The sequence below is a fragment of the Mustela nigripes genome, chromosome 14 (assembly GCF_022355385.1).
Source record: "Mustela nigripes isolate SB6536 chromosome 14, MUSNIG.SB6536, whole genome shotgun sequence".
Lineage (NCBI taxonomy): Eukaryota > Metazoa > Chordata > Mammalia > Carnivora > Mustelidae > Mustela > Mustela nigripes.
The window spans coordinates 105,701,077-105,720,243 of NC_081570.1; the positions used below are offsets into that span (position 1 = coordinate 105,701,077).

The 19,167-nt window shown below is 49.8% G+C and overlaps 1 protein-coding gene across 12 annotated transcripts in view; it reads left to right on the plus strand.

The window, feature by feature from the left end:
- Window positions 1-19,167, plus strand: part of ADAMTSL4 (ADAMTS like 4) — a 52,295-nt gene that overhangs the window by 22,208 nt on the left and 10,920 nt on the right. For 8 of the 12 annotated variants that reach the window (XM_059376052.1, XM_059376048.1, XM_059376044.1 and 5 more), the window contains 4 exons: window positions 5,050-5,952; window positions 6,172-6,295; window positions 11,212-11,337; window positions 16,956-17,160. In XM_059376052.1, the coding sequence (XP_059232035.1) occupies window positions 17,150-17,160 (11 nt within the window). In that variant the 5' untranslated portion in view covers window positions 5,050-5,952; window positions 6,172-6,295; window positions 11,212-11,337; window positions 16,956-17,149. Of the gene's footprint in view, window positions 1-5,049; window positions 5,953-6,171; window positions 6,296-6,440; window positions 6,557-11,211; window positions 11,338-16,955; window positions 17,161-17,663; window positions 17,820-18,573; window positions 18,593-19,167 lie in introns of those variants that run through there. The other 4 variants (XM_059376043.1, XM_059376046.1, XM_059376050.1 and 1 more) reach the window with 4 other exon arrangements.

Genomic DNA, 19,167 nt, shown 5'->3' on the forward strand with positions numbered 1-19,167 from the left:
TTTTACTTTTCTTTCTTTTTTTAAAGATTTTATTTATTTATTAAAGATTTTATTTTTGTTTTTTTATTAAAAATAAATTTTATTTTATTTATTTGTTTATTTATTTATTTATTAAAGGCACCACCCCCCCTCCATTTTTACTTTAATTGTTTATGCTTTTGATGTCCTATCTAGAAAACCATTGCTTGGGGCGCCTGGGTGGCTCAGTGGGTTAAAGCCTCTGCCTTCTGCTCCAGTCGTGATTCCAGGGTCCTGGGATCAAGCCCCGAATCGGGTTCTCTGCTTGGTGGGCAGCCTGCCTCCCCCTCTCTGTGCCTGCCTCTCTGACTACTTGTGATTTCTGTCTGTCAAATAAATAAATAAAATCTTTTTAAAAAAAGTTTAGAAAACCATTGCCTAACCTGAGGTCACAAAGGTTTACTTCTGTGTTTGTTTTCATCTAAGATTTTTATATTTTTAGCTATTACACTTAGATCTTTGTTCCATTTTGAGTTAATATTTGTATATTACATGAGGCGGGGGTCCACTTTTATTTATTTGTAAATGGATATACAGTTGTCCCAGAACTGATTGCTGTAAAAACTGTTTTTTCCCTATTGAATTTTTGACACTGGTATTGAAAATCAATTGGCCATTAAATGTAAGGATTTTTTCCTGGGCTCTGAATTCTGTTCTACTGACCTGTGTGTCTACCCTTATGCCAACACCACACTGGCTTGATTACTGTAGCTCCATAGTAAGTTCTGAAATAGGGAAGTGTGGGTCCTCTAAATCTTGTGGCTTTTAAAGGTGATTTGTCTGTTTTATTCTGACTGCTTTTACTATTTTCTCCTTCTCTTCGGTTTTCTGCAATTTCACTAATGTATAAGGCAGTGAGTTTCTTTTTTATTTTTCCTGCTTAGGAGTCGTTAGATTCTTAAATGTACGATTTAATGTGTTTCTTCAATTCTGGAAATTTTTTACCCATTTTTTTCCTTCAAATATTGCCTATGTCCATTCCTTTCCTTTCGGATGCTTCTTAGAACTTTTCATTATGACATCCACGTTTCTTACCCACTCCTCTCCATTTTCTTTCTTTTTACTCCATTATGCATCATTCTGGGTATTTTCTTCTAACCTATATATTCCAGTTCATTAATTTTCCTTTCTGCTATCTCTAACCTGCTGGAAAAACTCTCAGTTCTTAATTTGGGGTACTGGGTTTTAAGTTCCAGAATTTACATTTTTTTCCTGTTTAATATTTACAATATCATTTTTTTTTTTTTAAAGATTCCGTTTATCCACTTGACAGTGGATAAACTCTCACAAGCAGGCAGAGAGGCAGGCAGAGAGAGAGGGAAGAAGCAGGCTCCCTGCTGAGCAGACAGCCCAATGCGGGGTTTGATCCCAGGATCCCGGGACCATGACCTGAGCCGAAGACAGGCCTAACCCACTGAGCCACCCAGATGCCCCTACAATATCATTTTTAAAAATTTCTATTTCCCAACCAAATTTTCCATCCTTGGCTTTTATTCCTTGCACATAATAAGCATAATAGTTTTGTAATCTATGCTAGTCATCTCAGTATCTGGAGACCCTGTGAGTCTATTTCTATTACCTACTGTACCTACTGTTCTTTTTTTTTTTTTAAGATTTTATTTATTTATTCAACAGAGAGAGATCACAAGTGGGCAGAGAGGAAGGCAGAGAGAGAGGAGGAAGCAGGCTCCCCACTGAGCAGAGAGCCCGATGCGGGACTCAATCCCAGGACCCTGAGATCATGACCTGAGCCGAAGGCAGCGGCTTAACCCACTGAGCCACCCAGGCGCCCCTGTACCTACTGTTCTTACTTGTGCTGAAATCCTTGGGTTATCTTTGTGTACTAGACATTGTTTTAGAAAATTATTTATAGAAACACCCTGACGTTCAAGATAATATTGTCTTCCTCTAAATAGAACTTATTCTTTTGCCCTCTCCTGAGGGCACTAGCAGTTGGAACCACCTGACTTTGAAATTTCCACCCTAGCCTCTGGAGGAGGCTTCACTTCTCCGCTTTCCCATCCTCTCCAGTATCTCAGCATCTCAATTCAGCAATTCCTCAGATCTTGTTACTTCTCTCATTAAGATGACTTTTAAAAATTTATTTTTATTGGCATTCAGACATATTTATTATTTACATAATAGCTAGGTGTCCGAATCCAGAATTGGTAGACCCTTTGATTTGAGGGATCCAACAGGCAGGAATAGCTTCAGGAAGGGTGGGGTCCTCACTGTGCTATGGGATCAATCCTGATTGGTCTGAGTCAGTCAGGGAAACCCCTTCTCTCTGTGCCTGAGGTGGGCCTATGACCCATTTTTGGGAGAAAATAACACAAGAGGAAAACTCCTGGGAATTTGTGGATGAATTTTTGTGCCCATTTGAAAGAGAGCTGCATGGGAACCAGAGCCCTTTCTCCTCTTTTTGGGCTTTGAGATGATGTTATGTAAGGAAGTTACACTTGAATCTATGGCAACCCTCTTATGGCTGAAAGGAAAAACAAGAAGGGATATCCACTCATGGCCCTTGATATTGTTGAGCCAACTAAAAGCCCTGAAACTCTGCTTCCAGGCTTCTTAAGGAAATAATAAACATCTTTATGGTTTCACTGTTGGTAGGATTTTCTGTTGTGTGCAACCCAAAGCATTCCAAACTGACTTGTCATCCTTTGGGACTCAGCTTGAAATGCCACTTCCTCAGGGAGGCCTTCCTGAAACCTCCACATCAACACATTTGACAGTCTCTCTGCTTTCCTTTTAGTGTCCCTCATCATATTTGTAATTATATGTGGAATGTTCTCTCTGGGCTGTAAACTGCATGGGAAGAGAGACCATGGTAGGGGCCTAGAGCCCAGCCCAGTGCCAGGCATGTTAGCCTCTAAATCAATAATTATCCAAATAAACAAACAAAATAAAGGGTCAAGAGGCCAAGTAGAGGGAGGAACTGGATAAAAGTCCTGGCGGATGTGAATTAAAATTTGTGCATTTGTGCTTCTAACACATGAAAACTCTTAAAGATCAAAGAGTCATTATAGACAGGTTGGAGTGGCCATTGTGAGCATGGGTGTGAGTGTTTATCTGGTACAAATAAGAGCTGCCAAGCTGTGTTAAAGACCCAGCTGGGATTAGACCCCATAAATGTGCATTGGCATAAATTGGCAGAATTAAGAGATTTTCTCCAGCAGTGTCCAGCTGGCTAGATGTGTGAGACATGTTGGGTAATTAAGTTTATCCAAAGATGGGGACTCTCAGGACAGGCTGTTTTCTTTCTTTTTTTAATTTTAATTTTTTTTTAAGATTTTATGTATTAGTATGACAGAGAGAGCGTGTGTGCACAAGTAGGGAGAGGGTGGAGGAGCAGAGGGGGAGGAAGAAGCAGATTGCCCACCAAGCAGAGAGCCTGACCTGGGGCTCAATCCCAGGACTCCAGGATTACGACCTGAGCTGAAGGCAGATGCTTAACGGACTGAACCACCCAGGTGCCCTGAACAGGCTGTTTTCTAGTGAAGTAAATAAAAGTAGCTGTAGAATTTCATTTCCATTTTCTCAATAAAGTAAATCTCTTAGAATTCAAAGTCTTTTTGACTTTTTGTTGACCTTTTTTGTTCCAAACTGCAGAATACCCCCTGGCTGGAGCATTCACCCCCAGAGTCTTCCCCCATCACCCACTTGCCATGGAAAGATTTGAGGGGGTATCCGAATTTCCTAAGGGGTGTTGGTGTGTGTGCACATGCATGTTTTTCTGGGGAGAGTGTCCAGAAAGGCGAGAAGCACTGACTTTGGGTTAACTCCTAGCCGTGGAGCACTGTGGGGGTCAGGGCTTGATGGCGGAGTCATGGTCCTGCTTGTTGACAGGAGGTGGTAGCACGGTGGTAGATGTGCAGACCCCAGGGATGGAGGCATAGGCCGTGCCACATAGCTCCTCAGTTTTCTCCTCCATAAAATGGAAATGATAATCACATTCCTTACCTCAGAGGCTGATATACTAACATTAAATGAGTTAATACTTGCAAATGTTAGGATGCTTCCTCACACTTAGTGAGGTCCGATTTTTATTATAGCTAATTGTGAGTGATGCATTGGAATGCACGTCGTGGACAAAGACCTTGAATCAGAAAGCAGCATTTGAGGGTGCCTGGGTGGCTTAGATGGTAAAGCGTCTGCCTTCAGCTCAGGTCATGATCCCGGGGACCTGGGATGAAGCCCCATGTTGGGGTCCCTGCTCATTGAGGAGCCTGCTTCTCCCTCTGCCTCTTTTTCTGTCTCTGAATAAATACATAAAATCTTAAAAAAAAAAAAAAAAAAAAAAAAAAGGAAGCAGCATTTGAAGGCGCATGATTGTTGCTGATCTTGTGCAAAGCACACATCTAAGCATTCTCTCCCCTCTGGCACTTAGGGCAAGTTCCTTAACTGGCCTGTCTGTGCCTCGGGGATCTCACCTGCAGTATGTAGATGATAATAGTAACTACCTCACCGGGCTGTGAAAGGGGTTCTTGGCAGGCTCAGAGCAGCGGCTTCAACTCAGTAAATGGTAGTATTTTTTTTTTTTTTTAATTTTTTAACCAGGCTCTAACGTGGAGCTTGAATTCACAACCCTGAGATTAAGGGTCATATGCTCTATGACTGAGCCAGCCAGGAACCCTTCTGCTGGTATTACAATTATTGCTGCCTAGGTACATTCAGTCTCCTTGTTTTGAGAGAGGCCCTTTCCAGGCGATTCCCACCGCCTTCCCTCACGCCGAAACTTCACAACTCACACAGCACCTTCACGCATATGCCATGTCTGCCTCCCAGCGGCAGAGAGAAAGTGACTACCCTAGGCCCCTCCATCTGCCCCTGCCTCATCGTATTCCCTTCCAAGAGTCTCCCCCACCCCGTCTCTCCCCAGTTCCCATCTATAGCAATCCCACTCCTGAAGCACCACACTGACCACAAAGCCTTCCCAACTGAGAATCCCCCTGCAGAACAAATCCCATGAGAGATGTCTGGCCAGTCCTGCTCAGCCTGCACCTCTCACCGAGATTCCTCCCACAGCCAAGGCCTTTGCCAGAAAGCTGCTGAATGAAGGAAATCAGAATGGTGATGATTCTCCCACCCCAAGATGTTCCCATCTTGAAGGGAGGGAAAGAGGAGACAACGAGAAACTGATCTGCACCGTGGACTAAGAGACTGAACACACAGGCAGTGGCCAGAGCAGATGGAAAAACAGAATTCCAACCCATGACCTGCAGAAACCTGCCCAGCAAACCAACTCCTCATCAACAAGAAAACACCCAGGCTATCCATAGGTCACATCTGTAAGAAGACTATCTCTAGTTACAATTCAGAAAGCGAAACGTGAACTTTCTGTAACAATTGGCTCAAAATGGCCAGAACGGTCAACTTCCCCAAGTTTTGTCCACATTACAACTTAGAGCCAAACAATGTGGAAGACAGTAAATGGCCAAATACGCACCCCCAACCAGTCACACAGGATGCCTGGCTTCTAGGTACCTGCCTTTACAGCTTACCCAGGCAGACAGCCTGCAGAGAAGGCACATCGGAATCCTTCCCTTTTTCCTGCTATAAATAAAGCTTTCCCACCCCTCTGCCTGACCTTCAGTCTCTTTGAGAACAAGTGACCATGGCTGACTGACTCCCTTGATGTAACAAGCTCTGAATAAATAGGCTTTGCTCTTATCTGGTTGGTGTTCGTCTATTTCCCCAAGACCCAGGAATGGCAGCTCAGGGAGCAAGCCTCGGACCATCCTCCGTCAGTACCCTTGGTCCGCCCGGGGTGGAGCTCAAGCCCTCAGACAGCGGAGCTGCTGGCTGGTCCACTGGAAACGCTGATCAGACCTTTGGACTCCACTGAGCCAGAGCTGGAGAAGCCAAATTGACTCAGATTAAATCTTCCAGGCATAAAATCACAAAAGAGTTTTTGTTAGATGCTGATTGGTAAGGAGGGGCCCCAGAAGTCTGGGAAAAGGGTAGGACATCTGGGAATAGAGAAATGAGGGAGAGGCCGGAATTTTGCCTAGAACAGGAGCCAGAGATTGCCTGGGGCTGCTTTGGTGGGATGGAGAAGGGAGTCCGGATCCTTTTTTTGGGGGTGGGGGGTTGGGGGTGGGGGGAGTCCAGATTCTTATCTAACCTCCACTGAGATCCTTTATTCAGTCCACAGACATTTACTGAGTGCCTAGGTTGTGCCAGGCCCCATTCTGCAGTGCTGGAGATGGGAGTTCACATCCTAGTAGGGGAAGACAGCAAATGGCTAAAGAAGTAAAATAACTTCAGAGTGGTAAGTGCCCTGAGGACCGTGGATGGGATGGTACTGTGGAAGGGACATGCCATGAGAAGGGGTGGCTGGGGAGGGCCTCCTGGAGCCACAACCTGGGGGCTGACCCAGAGGGAACCAGGGGAGGGGTTCTGCCATCAGGGGAAACAGTTTTCCAGGCAGAGGGAGCTGCTGAAGCAAAGACCCTGATGGGAGACCTGGCTCTGACAAGTTCAATAAGGAACAGAAGGAAGGTCGCTGTGGCCAGAGCTGCGTGGGCAGAAGGTGAGAATGGTGGGATGAGACCAGGAGGGACGTTCAGGGACAGCAGGAGTCAAGGGCCTTCCAAGCCATTCTAAGAGTTGAGATTTTATTTTGGTCTCAATATAATAGGAAGTTACTGAAGGAAGGCACAAAATGGCTGTTTTGCTAAAGCTCTTTTGTCAAGGCCTTCAAAGCTCGCCTCCGATGAAATCTTGCGAAGATCTAGGTAGGTGAGGGATGTGTGAATGTGGGCAGACAGTGTTAAGGAGAAAAAATAGGGGTCAGACCCAGTTGCTGCAAGTCACAGCCAGAACCCCTTGCTGAGCAGGACAAAAGTGGTCATAGAGTAAACCCCTGAAATTATACACTAATTCTGTGTGTGTGCATGCCTTATTTTAGGGAGTAACCCAGAGTTTTCCAGACTCAGAGGAGTCTGCCACCAAAAAAGGCCAGAAAAGGAGAATATTGACCTGTATGCCTGATACACACGTACTGCCTCAGTAAGGACCTGTGCACGATGCCCTGCAGAGGAGAGTGGGGGGCAGGGCAGGATGGGAAACTTCACTGAGTACCATGTGCTTTACCTATTTTTAAAAGTCCACTTCAGTGTAAAGGACTGAAGCTGGAGAGGAATGGATGGGTGGGGAAGAAGGTGCCAAAGCCTTGGGGTGGCCTGGGAGGGGCAGAGACACATACAGGCTGATCCTAACTTGACTCTCCCACCCCCAGCCTGTGCACACATGCCTCACGCCTAGAGCAGTCTCACCCTGAGTCCTCAGAGGGCTCGGCTGCCCAGTGAGCACCACCTGCACTGTTCTGGGAGAGTGACAGAAACAGCTCTCCCAAAGATGCCCTTTGGTCAGGTCACTGAAGCCACTGTCCTCTGTCCATGCCCCAGGCTCCTCAGAATCCCACACCTTCAAAGAGAGAATCCTGGACCCCCTGAGCACCCCACTGAGTCCCCCAGGAACTCTTGGCTCAGATCCAAGCACACTTCAACTCCCAACAGCTTGGTTGGTCATTTTGCTTTGAATAGAAGTTCCCCGGTTCTGCCTGGGTTTGTGCCCGGCCCTAGCCTGGCGAATGGAAGCTGAGATGGGGCTGTTTTTCTCGAATTCTCTCCAACATCTCGGCTTGGATATGCTTTGCCTGCCCACAAATAGGTCTGGCCGGGCCTTCAGGACCCAGCTGTTCTCAGCCATCAGCCAGGGGTAGGAACCAGCCACCCTCGGGTATTCTGATCCCCGGTAATCTGGGGCCACAAGTCAGGGAGTGGAGTCAGCCGCTGATGAAAGGTCCCTGGCAGGATGCAGAGCAGGCTAGGGCCTCCTGGTTCACACTTGAGGAGGGTACGAGGGTGGCTATGTGCAGGTCAGTTAAACCCCAGAGCTCCTGTCCTGCTGCGGAACAGTTGAGATCTTTCCACACCCTCCTGAGGCCTCTGGACCACATGGGAACCGGCACAGCCACTTCCACTCACAAAGCCAAACAGAATGTTCCTGCCCCTTCTTCTAACTCCAGAATAAGTACATAATAACATCAACCAGTATTTTGTGGGGAGTCACTGTGGCAGGGCCCGATTCAGTGAAGACTCCATGTGTCTCACCTCCCTAAAAGTCCCGCAGAACCTTTAGGTGGTGGCACAAGGAGGTCCCCTTGGCCCGTAGCCAACCAGGGAGCTGCAGTGCGAACCCAGGCAGCCTGGGCACACCATGCCGGCAGCTGGTCGCAAATGAAAACAAAGTGATCTGCAGAAGAACCCTACAACCTCGCACCAAATCGTATCCAGTCCTCAGCCTGGTAGCCAGAGAACAAAAGCACGGGTCCTTGACGGTTCCACACACTGAGCTCAGAGTGTGCAGTGTGGGGCGCCTACCAGCTCTGAAATAAGGGGACAGCCTGTACTTCTCCAGCCTTCCAGGCTCCCAAATCTGCTCATCACTTTGGATGACGGTGTCCATCAGTCCGTCCTGCAGGGGTGCTAGGAGCTAGAAATCCTGGCTGACCCTCCAAACCTCTTCCCTACCCTGGGCACAGGGCAGGTGTGTGGGAGGTGCCTGGCTGGGAGGCGGGAGACTGGAGGGAGGCCTGGCTGCCTGGCTTAGTGCTTGGGGTCTCCTGCTTCATTTCTCTCATCTGATACATGGACTATCTACCAACGCATCCTCACTTTATGAGGTTTGGGTGATGAATCTGAAAACTCTGTGGAGACTGTGAGGCCCAGGGCGAGTTCACGAATTTGGGGGTGTGGTGTGTCTCTTAGCCTCTCTCTGCTTGCGTTTCCCAGCCTCTGAGGCGGGAAAGGATGCAGGGAGAGGACAGAGGCCGAACTGGGCATCACCAACACTCCATCCCCTGCCTCTGGCCAGTGGCCTCCAGTGGAAGGGACCCTTCCCGCAGGTGGAAGAAAGCAAGACCAATCAGGTGTGAGAGCCTTCCAGTGGCCAGATTGAGGCGCAGATACCGAGGAGGGCTGAGGAGGAGCTCAGATATGTTTTTCTCCTGACACCTGCCCTGGAGCTCAGTCCTCAAGGCTTCAAAGGAAGAGTCTCAGGGCCCAGATAAGGCAACTCAGTCGTCAAACACAGTCATCGCTTGGGCACTAGGTACCCGAGAGAGGAGAAAAGCAAGCTGCAAACTGCTCAAGGCAGAAGGCCTGCTGCCCATGTTAGGACCACAGGGGCGTGGAGCCTGCTGGCCATGGGCACAGGGAGCAGGCCCAGGGAGGCCAGAGTGGGAAGGCCTTGGAGCCTGGCTGAAGTCCGCACTGACCAGGTGGCCGCTGAGCAGAGACCAGGAAGGGCAGTGGTCACCTGAGAGCCCTGGAAATCCCCTGGGACAATGGCACCTCCGACTCTAGGTGCACCCATGCATCTGTGTGTGGGGGAACCCTGAGGCTGCGGGAGCTGAGTTGCCTCCCGCCCGTAGCAAGCCTCCACCCTCCTGGCTCTGCCTTTCTGTCCTCAACATGTTCAGCCTCCCCTCTTGTTCTGCGACACCTGCTGGCCCCATGCACCCTCTTCTCCCCCCAGAGTGCTTTCGCCACTCTCGGAGCTTGCTTACGGCACAGGGCAAAACTTCCTTTTTTGGCGTGTGTCCCCAGTTCTTTTGGACTAATGTCTCTGTGGCCATTTCGAAGACTTTTGCTAAGGTTTCCCCTCTGCATACGCCACACACAAGAGGTGACTGAGAGCCGGCCCTGCAGGTGAAACCCAGAAGTCTAAAGCAAAGCTCCGGCCCTGAGCAATGGAGAAGCCAGTTACTGACGCAGTGCGCTTGCAGTCCGCGGAGAGCCGCAGGGACTAGCAGAGCTGGGTGCAGCTGGAGGGAGAGAAGACCAGCAGGGCTCCCTGAGAGAGGTGCCAGTGGAGCTGACCTTAAAGAAGGTCGGGTGTGAGGAAGGGGAAGGCGAGAAGGCATTCTGTGGAGGCTGTGATCACAGTGTCAGGCTTCTGCATCGATCATCCATGTAGGAGGCCAGGGGAACTTCATTAGGTGATGGCCATGGAAAGAACGAGAACACATAACTATGTGAAGGCCAGAAAGTCAGTCTCTGGGCTCAGAGCCCTGGATTTCATAGCTGTGAAATGACCTGAGGTCTAACTCTGGCTTTGCCAGGAACTGCCACAAGTGCTTTGCCTGTAAAATGAAGGACTGGGCAAAATGTCTCTAACGGTCCACACTATTCTAGAGCAAGGAGAGAAAGGACTCAGGTGACTCTAGGCTTCCGAAGAACAGTCCCAACAACAGGAGGTGAGAAATCAGGAGAGGAATCAGGTTTGGGGAGAAGACTTGAGTTTTAAGTAAACAGGCTGGACCCCACCCTGACCCTGCCTTCCACTAGGCTGACTGTGTCTGTCCCACTGCGTCCCCTCCTCTGGGAGCGTGACCCCGCTGGCAGGAAGGTCAGAGCAAGGAAGAGGAACTGGCCTTTGCTCTCTGAGACTTGTCAGCTTCTCCCTCGGTGAATAAACACCTCTGTTGTCACCCACACGGTCTTTCTGGAAGAGGAGCTGATGCTGCAGAGTGCTTGAAGGCTGGGGTGGAATCCCCTAAAGGGACAGTTGAGTTTCCATCATCCCAGGGTAAGGGAAGCTTGAGCAATAAATTGTTGGGAAGTAAATTGAAATGTGGTTCCTTCATGCCCGGGTTCCTGCACCTACGTGAGTACCTGGTTCACAGGCAAACCTCCGGTGAGTGGTTCAGATGGGGGCATCATGCTTAGGCATGAACACAACCCCTTGGGAATAGGATTCCCCAGGCTGGGGACCTCGGGCACCAAGGTGAGAGGCTCCCTGGCTGGGAGACAGCTGCCGCTGCCAGGGGTTGGGGCCAGGACAGGGATGGATGGAGATGGTCCTGGGAGACAAGGGGTTGGCTCAGAGAGACTGAGTGGGGGTTTGGGGATGGGGTGGATGTTCCAAGCGTAGAGGGGAGGGAGGGCAGAGGGCACTCCAGGCAGGGAAGGAGACATATAGGCCCTGGCTGAGGGGCTCTGCCTGTTTGGTGGGGTGTGAAGCTGGAGAGGCAGGCTGCGGTCACAGGGCAAAGCTCTGAATGCCAAGCTCAGAGCCAGACTAGATCCTGAAGCTGCCAAGAGCGGGGAAGGCTGTGAGCAGAGAGGGGAAACCATCTCCAGCTCTAGGCACAGACGTGGCCCTTATTTGTCCACGCAGGGCACTTGAAGTCCCCAAATGAGCCGTGGCCTGTGGTCAGAGGGCAAGCCCACACTACCTCCTGCCTCGACTCGCCTTGCCTTCACGTCATGCCCAGACACTTATATTTCTGACTTCAAGGCCTTGGTATGTATGAAATTCTTGCCCCTCCTTTGGCAGCCCTGCCCGCCTCTCTGGCCACAGTTTTGAGTTTGTACCCTTATTCTTACCCTTTTATGTCTGCCTTTCTTGGGCCTTCAGCACAATCTGTCAAGATTAATTTGACACCAAACTGGCTTTCTCTAGAAAGAGGAAAGGCAGGGAAACTTCTAGGCACGAGAGCAAAATTCATGTCATATGGGAAGAATTACCGTGACCCCTTCCTTAAGGCAGTTAGAGTCTTCTGTGTCCCGTGACAACCCATTGGAGAAAGAAGCCATTTCTTGAGGCACAGGTAAGTAGGAATATGGATTCTGGCCCATGGAATCTGGTGCTCCGCTGGCCCTTCCCTGTTTTGTTCTGTAACTGCAAATGAGACACCTTCTTCAAACCACGAATAGGACCCTCATCACTTCCAGAACCTGCTTTCTCTGTTTACCTCTGCTCTGCTTGGAAAATTCTTAATTTACATCTGGAATTAGGTATGGGGTAGGACATTGGGTCCAGTTATCACATGGACCTTTATTCTCTTGTAGGAGCCTCTCGGGGCTGGGAAGATAGGTTTCTGTCACCTTCCTTACTGGGGACAAAATGCACTATTTCCTGCTTTTAATTCACATCTGTAGTTGATCTTGGAATTGGTCACAGTACTTTGTGTGGCCAGGACACTAAGTGCACTTCCAGACTCAAGGACGAAACAATAGGTTGCTCTGTTTTCTCAGAACGCTTGGAGTCCTGAAGCCTGGTCCCCACCACCACTAGGCAGTACCTGCCCTTCTTTCTGTAGCCCAGCCCTTCTGCCCAGAGCATCTCTGCCCTGGGTTCAGCGGAGCCCTTGTTCACTCAGGACAGAGCATCTCAAGCTCTGGTCCAGGAGCCCCAAGGCAGCAAGGAGCCTGCCAAGTGGGGAAGACATCACAGAGCTCTGCAGCCAGAGATCTTAGTAAGGAAGACAACTTCTGCCCAGACAGCAACATCACTTTTTTCCCCAGTCCCTGGCACAGAGGCTGCCCCCACCCCCCGCCCTCCCGCCATCTCAACCTGCTAAGAGAACACACGAATATGTCACTTTATCTCTGGCAAGTCCTTGCTGAGTCATGCTGGTCAGAGAACTCGGGGCCTCTAGACAGAACAGCTTGTAAGTCTTCACACAGGGCAGAGTCTTGATCTGTATGGCACGTCAGCTGGAAAACAATTTGAACAGCATCGTCAACCATAACACTGACCACCTTTTGTACAGGACTCTGAGCTCACATACACATGCTATCATCTTTATTTTGGTTTTTACAATAACCTACGAAGTGGAGAAGCTAGGCACTGTTGTTAGTCCATTTTTAGAGATGACAAAGCTGAAGCTGAGCATGCCTGAGGCCACACAGGTCCCCAAATGGCAAAAAAAGGAACTGGAGTCTGGATTGGTGCCGGTTCTCCAGCACTTCGTCTCTTCAGGACCAGGTGCCGAGTATCACCAGCTCGCAGTGGCAGCAACAGCTCGGACCACCGTGGGCTCCCCAGGGCCTGGTAGCTGCAAGGGCATGTGGATACTTTTGAATGTTCTCTAAGATCCTAATGACAAGGCTGATTGGGAGCTTGCATCAGAGGGACAGGTGCTGGCCAGTCCTTCCCATCCCTGGAGACAGGTACCATTTTATTAAACCTGTTAAATTGGTTGTGTGGAAACTATCACAGAGGATATGGCCTGAGAAATCTTCCAACTTAGCAGACAATGAATATCCACAAACATCTCAGAGGACTGGTCCAGAAGCCCTAGCTTTATGGCCATGTCTCAAACACATATGGAAGAAGAGATGTATATGAGCCCAAACCACTTAATACATTTGTCAAAGTACCGACAATATTATAAACCTAATGGCTGCCAAGTTCTGTCCAATCAATTCACTCAATTCCACTGACATTTGCTGAGTGTGTCCGGTCTGTAGAACGCCGAAGAACAGACAGACACGTGCTCAGGGAGGTACTGAGGAAAAGTCTGTCACCGAGGACCAGAGACCTACCTGAGGGGCACTATTAGATTGAAATATGGAACTCAAATTGAGAAGAATTCTAACTTTGGGAGTTTCAGACCACATTTAATGTCTCCAGAGCAGTGACTAGGAAACCAGAGCGTCCCACTGTGTCTTGGTCCTTGGTCCTTGTTTGCTGTTAGCAAACAGGTCACATTCTGTTTCTGTGTCATTTTATGACCCTAGAGCCCCTGGAGCCATGCTAGGACAAGACAGCTATCAGAGCTAGAATGTGGCCGGAGCTAAGACGGTGCTCCCTATTTCTCATTCATGGGCTCATCCCATAAGCTTTTATTAAATGCTGCTATGTGCAGAGTGAGGTGCCCAGTGGTCCCACCCACCGGGTTCCTCGCAGGGAAAAGGTCACAATCGGCTGTTTTAATAACCTGTGGGAAGTGAGCTAAATGGGCCAAGGCAAAGCCTAATGGTCAGAAGAATGGCCTCAGTGAAAGAAAACAGCATGAACCAATGTGACAGGATACTGGGAATCAACAGCTGGAGACCAGCCTGGTGTGTAGCGATTGGGAAAAGAGCGGCTCTTCTGGAACAAAGGAGTTGAGCAAACCATGATTCCGAGAGGCAGAAAAGCCAACACCAGGCTTTCTGAAAATGGTTACTGTGACCACAAGCCAAAAGACAGATGATTTCATACGGGTTCCTGGGCCCCACCTGTACACAGCAACATTATCTGGAATAAGGACAATGTCTCACAGGAAACAGTTAAAATTTTTACTTACTTCAAAACACAACTCCCTTAATCTACTACTAGAAAAAAAAAATGATTAAGCCAACTCAGCTAAATTTCTCAAAAATCTGTACATACATACATACATATATAGAAAATAGCTTCGACCTGTGAGATTTGGGGCAGACTACTGCATTTCTCTTGGTGGTGTTCTTTGCAGATCTGTTAAGATGAGCACCGTGCACAGAGTAAGTGCTGTACACATACATGTTAGCTCTATTATCATTAAACTGCTGTGTTACATTCAAAGTCAGACGGATACTCAGCCTGTCCCCCTCTTTTTCTTTTATCTGGCCTATCTCTACAGATGCTTTTGGGTGAACATCTAATTCTCACACAATCTTTGAAAAACACTTCTTTTTATCCCCGAGGCAATGTCCACAGATTTAATCTGGTACTTCACAAGTTGCTGAGCCATAGAAAATTCTTTCCTTTGTACGATATTTTCAGACCACCGAGTCACAGGAGGTGACAGCTGTAGTAAATCTTGTGGGCTCTTCAGTCCACAGCCACTTCTTAATGGAAAGGACTATTTCTGACCTTCAGTTCATGGCAGTTGCAAATGTCAAAGGCAGATCTTTTCCCTCCTCTCCCAGGCTCCCTCCTGTTCGGCAGTTTGCCTCCTCTTAGATAAATGAATGCTGATGGGATGTCATTCCCCGGACACTGAAAGATCCCTGACCTAAAATATCTTCCTCTGGCCCTGTGGGCTGGGTGTTTCGTCACCTGTGTTGTGCTCTAAGGCCTGAGCAAAGGGGGGCTTCCCCTCCAAACCCAGGACTATAAATAGTCTCTGGGTTAGGACTGTATCATCAACAATCCCTAGATAAACTAGCCCTCCTAGGAGGGCAGCATTAACCCATTATCTCCCCAAGCTCTTTAGGAACACATGACCATTGCTAAAGCTTTTTTTTTTTTTTTTTTCAATATTTTATTTATTTTATTTGACAGAGAGAGAGATCACAAGTAGGCAGAGAGGCAGGCAGAGACAGAGGGGGAAGCTGGCTCCCTGCTGAGCAGAGGGCCCGATTCGGGGCTTGATCCCAGGACACTGAGATCATGACCTGAGCCGAAGGCAGCGGCTTTAATCCACTGAGCCACCCAGGCGCCCCTGCTAAAGATGTTTTAAGGAGAGGCACAAATTCGAGGCTTGTAGACAAATCTGATCAATAGTCATGTTTTGTGGAGTGTACTTACTGTCCTAAGAAATTTTTTTAGTGACTTTTTGATATTTTCAAACCAGGGTATAACTTCTCCTGAAAAAAAAAAAAAAAACAAAAACAAAATACAGAAGCTCTCGCAACATGGTCTTGAATCCCCAGAAAATCACAGCAGTCTCTGGTGTCCCCACTCGGCTTACCTACCTGCCCACAGGCCTCTGAGCTGCAGTGAAAAGTTGGGAGAGAGGGCCTGGGCACCTGGGACTCATTTGTTCTGTAACATTCCAATTCAAATATTTATTTTAACCCTACAAATACGGGGCGGGGGGGAGCACAAAGTATGGAAAAATAGAGATGATACAAAGCAGCCTAAATAGTCCTTGTCTGGAAAGAATGTAAGGATTTATTGAGAAAACAAAATATGCATGCTGGGTTTCAAATAAGGAAACAATTCTTACATTTTAAAAGCACATTGTATTTTCCCTTTCCTCATCTTTTCCAGATAACATTTATTTTGGTTGAGTTCAAGTGTTTAGTTCCCCATGGCTAGCTGTCTCCAACTAGACCCAGCTCCTTGAGGCCATATACTGTCTTCTGTGTCCTCAGCACTAAGTGCAAAAAGGTGCTTTAGAATCCTTAGGTGTGGGCGCCTGGGACCCTATGATTTTGTGGGATGTAAGAGGTTGTTTCTGGAACTTCTATTTTTATGTTTTTCTTCTTCTTTTTTTAAGATTTTATTTATTTATTTATTTGACAGAGATCACAAGTAGGCAGAGAGGCGGGCAGAGAGAGACAGAGAGAGAAGGAAGCAGGCCCCCTGCTGAGCAGAGAGCCCAATGAGGGGCTCCATCCCAGGACCCTGGGATCATGACCTGAGCTGAAGGCAGAGGCTTTAACCCACTGAGCCACCTGGGCAGCACCCTCCCTCTTTTTTTTTTTAAGATTTTTTTTTTTTTTTTTTTTTTTTTGACAGAGAGAGATAGCAAGAGAGGGAACACAAGCAGGGGGAGTGGGAGAGGGAGAAGCAGGCTTCCCACCAAGCAGGGAGCCGGATGTGGGGCTGGATCTGAAGACCGCCCCCTCCATCACGACCTGAGTGGGAGGCAGATGCTTAAGGACTGAGCCATCCAGGCGCCCCCATGTTTTTGTTTTTCAAGAGAAGCTATGAAATATCTGGTTTTAAAATATTGGAAAAGTCAATGTAAAAAACAAAGTTTGAAAATACTGAGCACCTGGGTGGTGCAGTCCACTAAGCTTTAGTGTCTTGGTTTTTGCTCAGATCAGGATCTCAAGGTCCTGATATCCAACCCAGAGTCCTGGTTCTGCATTCAGCACAGACTGCTTGAGTATTTTTCTCCCTTTCCCACTGGCCCTCCCACTAGTGCTGTCTGTCCGCCTGTCTCTCTCTCTCTCTCTCTCTGAAATAAATGAATAAATCTAAAAGAAAGAAAGAGAAGAAAATACTGAGTAGACCCAACAATGCACGACTGTGGTTCACAAGTAGATGGCAATTAAAAATTTTAAATAGTAGTGACCATTTCTTCTCTATGCCAGCCATTTTGTATAAATTATTGTTTTATTAACAAAACTAATAACATAACAAAGCTCCTGAGTGAAAATTCAAACAGTATATAGGCGTATGGACTAAAAAGCAAAAGTCTATTTTTTCCTCCGCAGGTGTTGCCACCCATTCCGGGTTTGGGGTGCATTCCTCCAGCTACGGATGGAAAGACATATCTGCAATCTTGTCATAGTTATCAGATTAGTCCCATTTTACAGATATGAGGAAACTGCAGCACAGAAAGGTGGGAGTCTTCCTCTAAGATCACGGAGCTGCTCCTGGAGGGAGCCAAGATTCAAATCCAGATCCTATGACTCACAGGTCAGCGCATTCTTTCTGCTACGCCCCATGTGTAAAATTTTGTGGATAAAGAAACCGAGGCTCATGGAGGTCTCCGAGCTGTGTCACACCACACAGCTCGCAGCCCAGTCCCGGAGAGGCAGGGGTAACCGGGCTCTCAGGAAGGCGAGCGCGGGGACACCCGCTGGCCCGGGGTCCCATGGCTCATCCCGCTGCAGCGCGCAGCTCCTCTCTGCGCGGGGCTCGCCCACGCCGCTCGGCGCCCCTTGCGCAGCCCGCTCCGACCCCGCTCGGGAAGCCAGGGTCTTGGGAGTCCAGAGCCCCGGCCGGGTGCAGCGTACGAGCCCAGCTACGGCTGCCTCCGCAGGGGGTAGGGACCGCCGCGGCTTCGCCCGAGCCATGGTCCGGAGCCCGGCACGCGGAGGTGGTCGAGGCCAGCAGCCCTGGGGTGGGTGGCCCAGACGAGCAGCGGGTGTGGAGCCGCCGGGGGGCGCGGGCTGGGCGCGTGGCGGGCGGGGCGCCGGCGGGCGGGGGCGGGCGCGGGGGCGGAGCCGCGGCCAGAGGCAGCAGTGTCCCGAGCCCGGCTCAGGGGCCGGAGTGGCCGCCACGGAGCCAGGCTACCTCCAGGCAGCGCCCGGGCACAGAAGGGTTAACGGGCCACCGGGGCCCGCGCAGAGCAGGTACAGACCCCGTCGGGACCCCCGGTCCTGGCCGCCCTCTCTCCCGGGTCCCGTTAGAGTCCCCGCCGCGCGCGCCCGCGCAGCCCCAGCTCCCCGCGTCCCGCGGTCGTGCCCCAGCCGCGACCCCGGCCCCAGCTCTGTAGCCTCGGAAGATCTTCTAGTTCCTGGGGTCGAATTCCTGGGGAGGGGGTTTCGGATCCTGTGGAACTCTGGCCCCATCACCCCGGCGGAGAATCCGCCAAAATTCCTACTAAGTCACGGAGTAAAGTTGGAAAACATACCCAGGACCTCCCCGCACTCGCCGGCGCCTCCTTCGAGGATGTGTGCCCCTGTCACCGCCCGTAAATCCAGGAGCTGGGGTCAGGGACGCTGGGAGGGTTGCGCAGGGGTGCCCTTGATCTGGCAAAGCCTGATGACTGGAAAGGAAGGACACCTGTTTGGATCGTCCTCCAAAACCCATGAATGGAGGGCACAGTGAGGACCAAGGAGTTCTGACCCAGGGCAGGGACTCTCCAGCCAGCCCTGAAACACGCTGCCCTACCCTCTCCCTTGCAGCAGCAGCCCATTTTCCAGAAGTGGGTCCCTCTGGGGTTGAAGGGGTTAGCCCTGCCCAGGTCTGTCCTTGATCCTCACTGGCTGGTGTGGAGGTGTGGCCAGGAGGGGCCCAGGTTTGTCCAGACCAGGGTCCGGCCTGCCACGGGGATGACCACTTTTGACCTCTCCTTTCCTCACCATGGGCAGTGAGACACACCAGATGAGGAACATGAAAAGGGGTGAGGAGCACAAATGTGTGTCTGTTTCTGCAGTGGAGGGGGTGTGGGTCCTTTGCCCAGCTGTGCAGGGGGTGGGGTAGGACTTTTCCAGACAGGGAGCCAGGCCTGGCCAGGGCTCCAGGAGTTCACGTCACCCCCACCCCCCACCCCTCACTTCTCCAGGGAACTGCCAAAGCCAAACCCAGCTCAGGACAGGATTATGTGTACTGGGTAGACCCATAGAGAGAGAGACAACAAGATGGGAGGGCCGGTGCTGAGAGGGTCAGAGAGAAGCAGAGCCTGAGAGGGAGTGGAGAGGGTACCCAGCAGTACAGAAGGGGCAGACAGTGACCATCAGCCCCATCTCTCCTCTTTGACCTCAAGCAACAGGGCCAGGGAGAGAGCTGAAGGATTGGGTGGACCGTTGGCCCTTCTCTGGAGCCCCTACGCCCCCATCAGGGTGGAGTTGCTGACCTCAGTGGCTAGCCCAGCCAGGGGAAGGAGCAGCCATCAGCAACTCCTTCCTAGCCCCAAACAGCTGAGGTGACCCTGGGAATTCAGGCTCGGCCTTTGCACCCCCCCCCCAAACTTCCAGG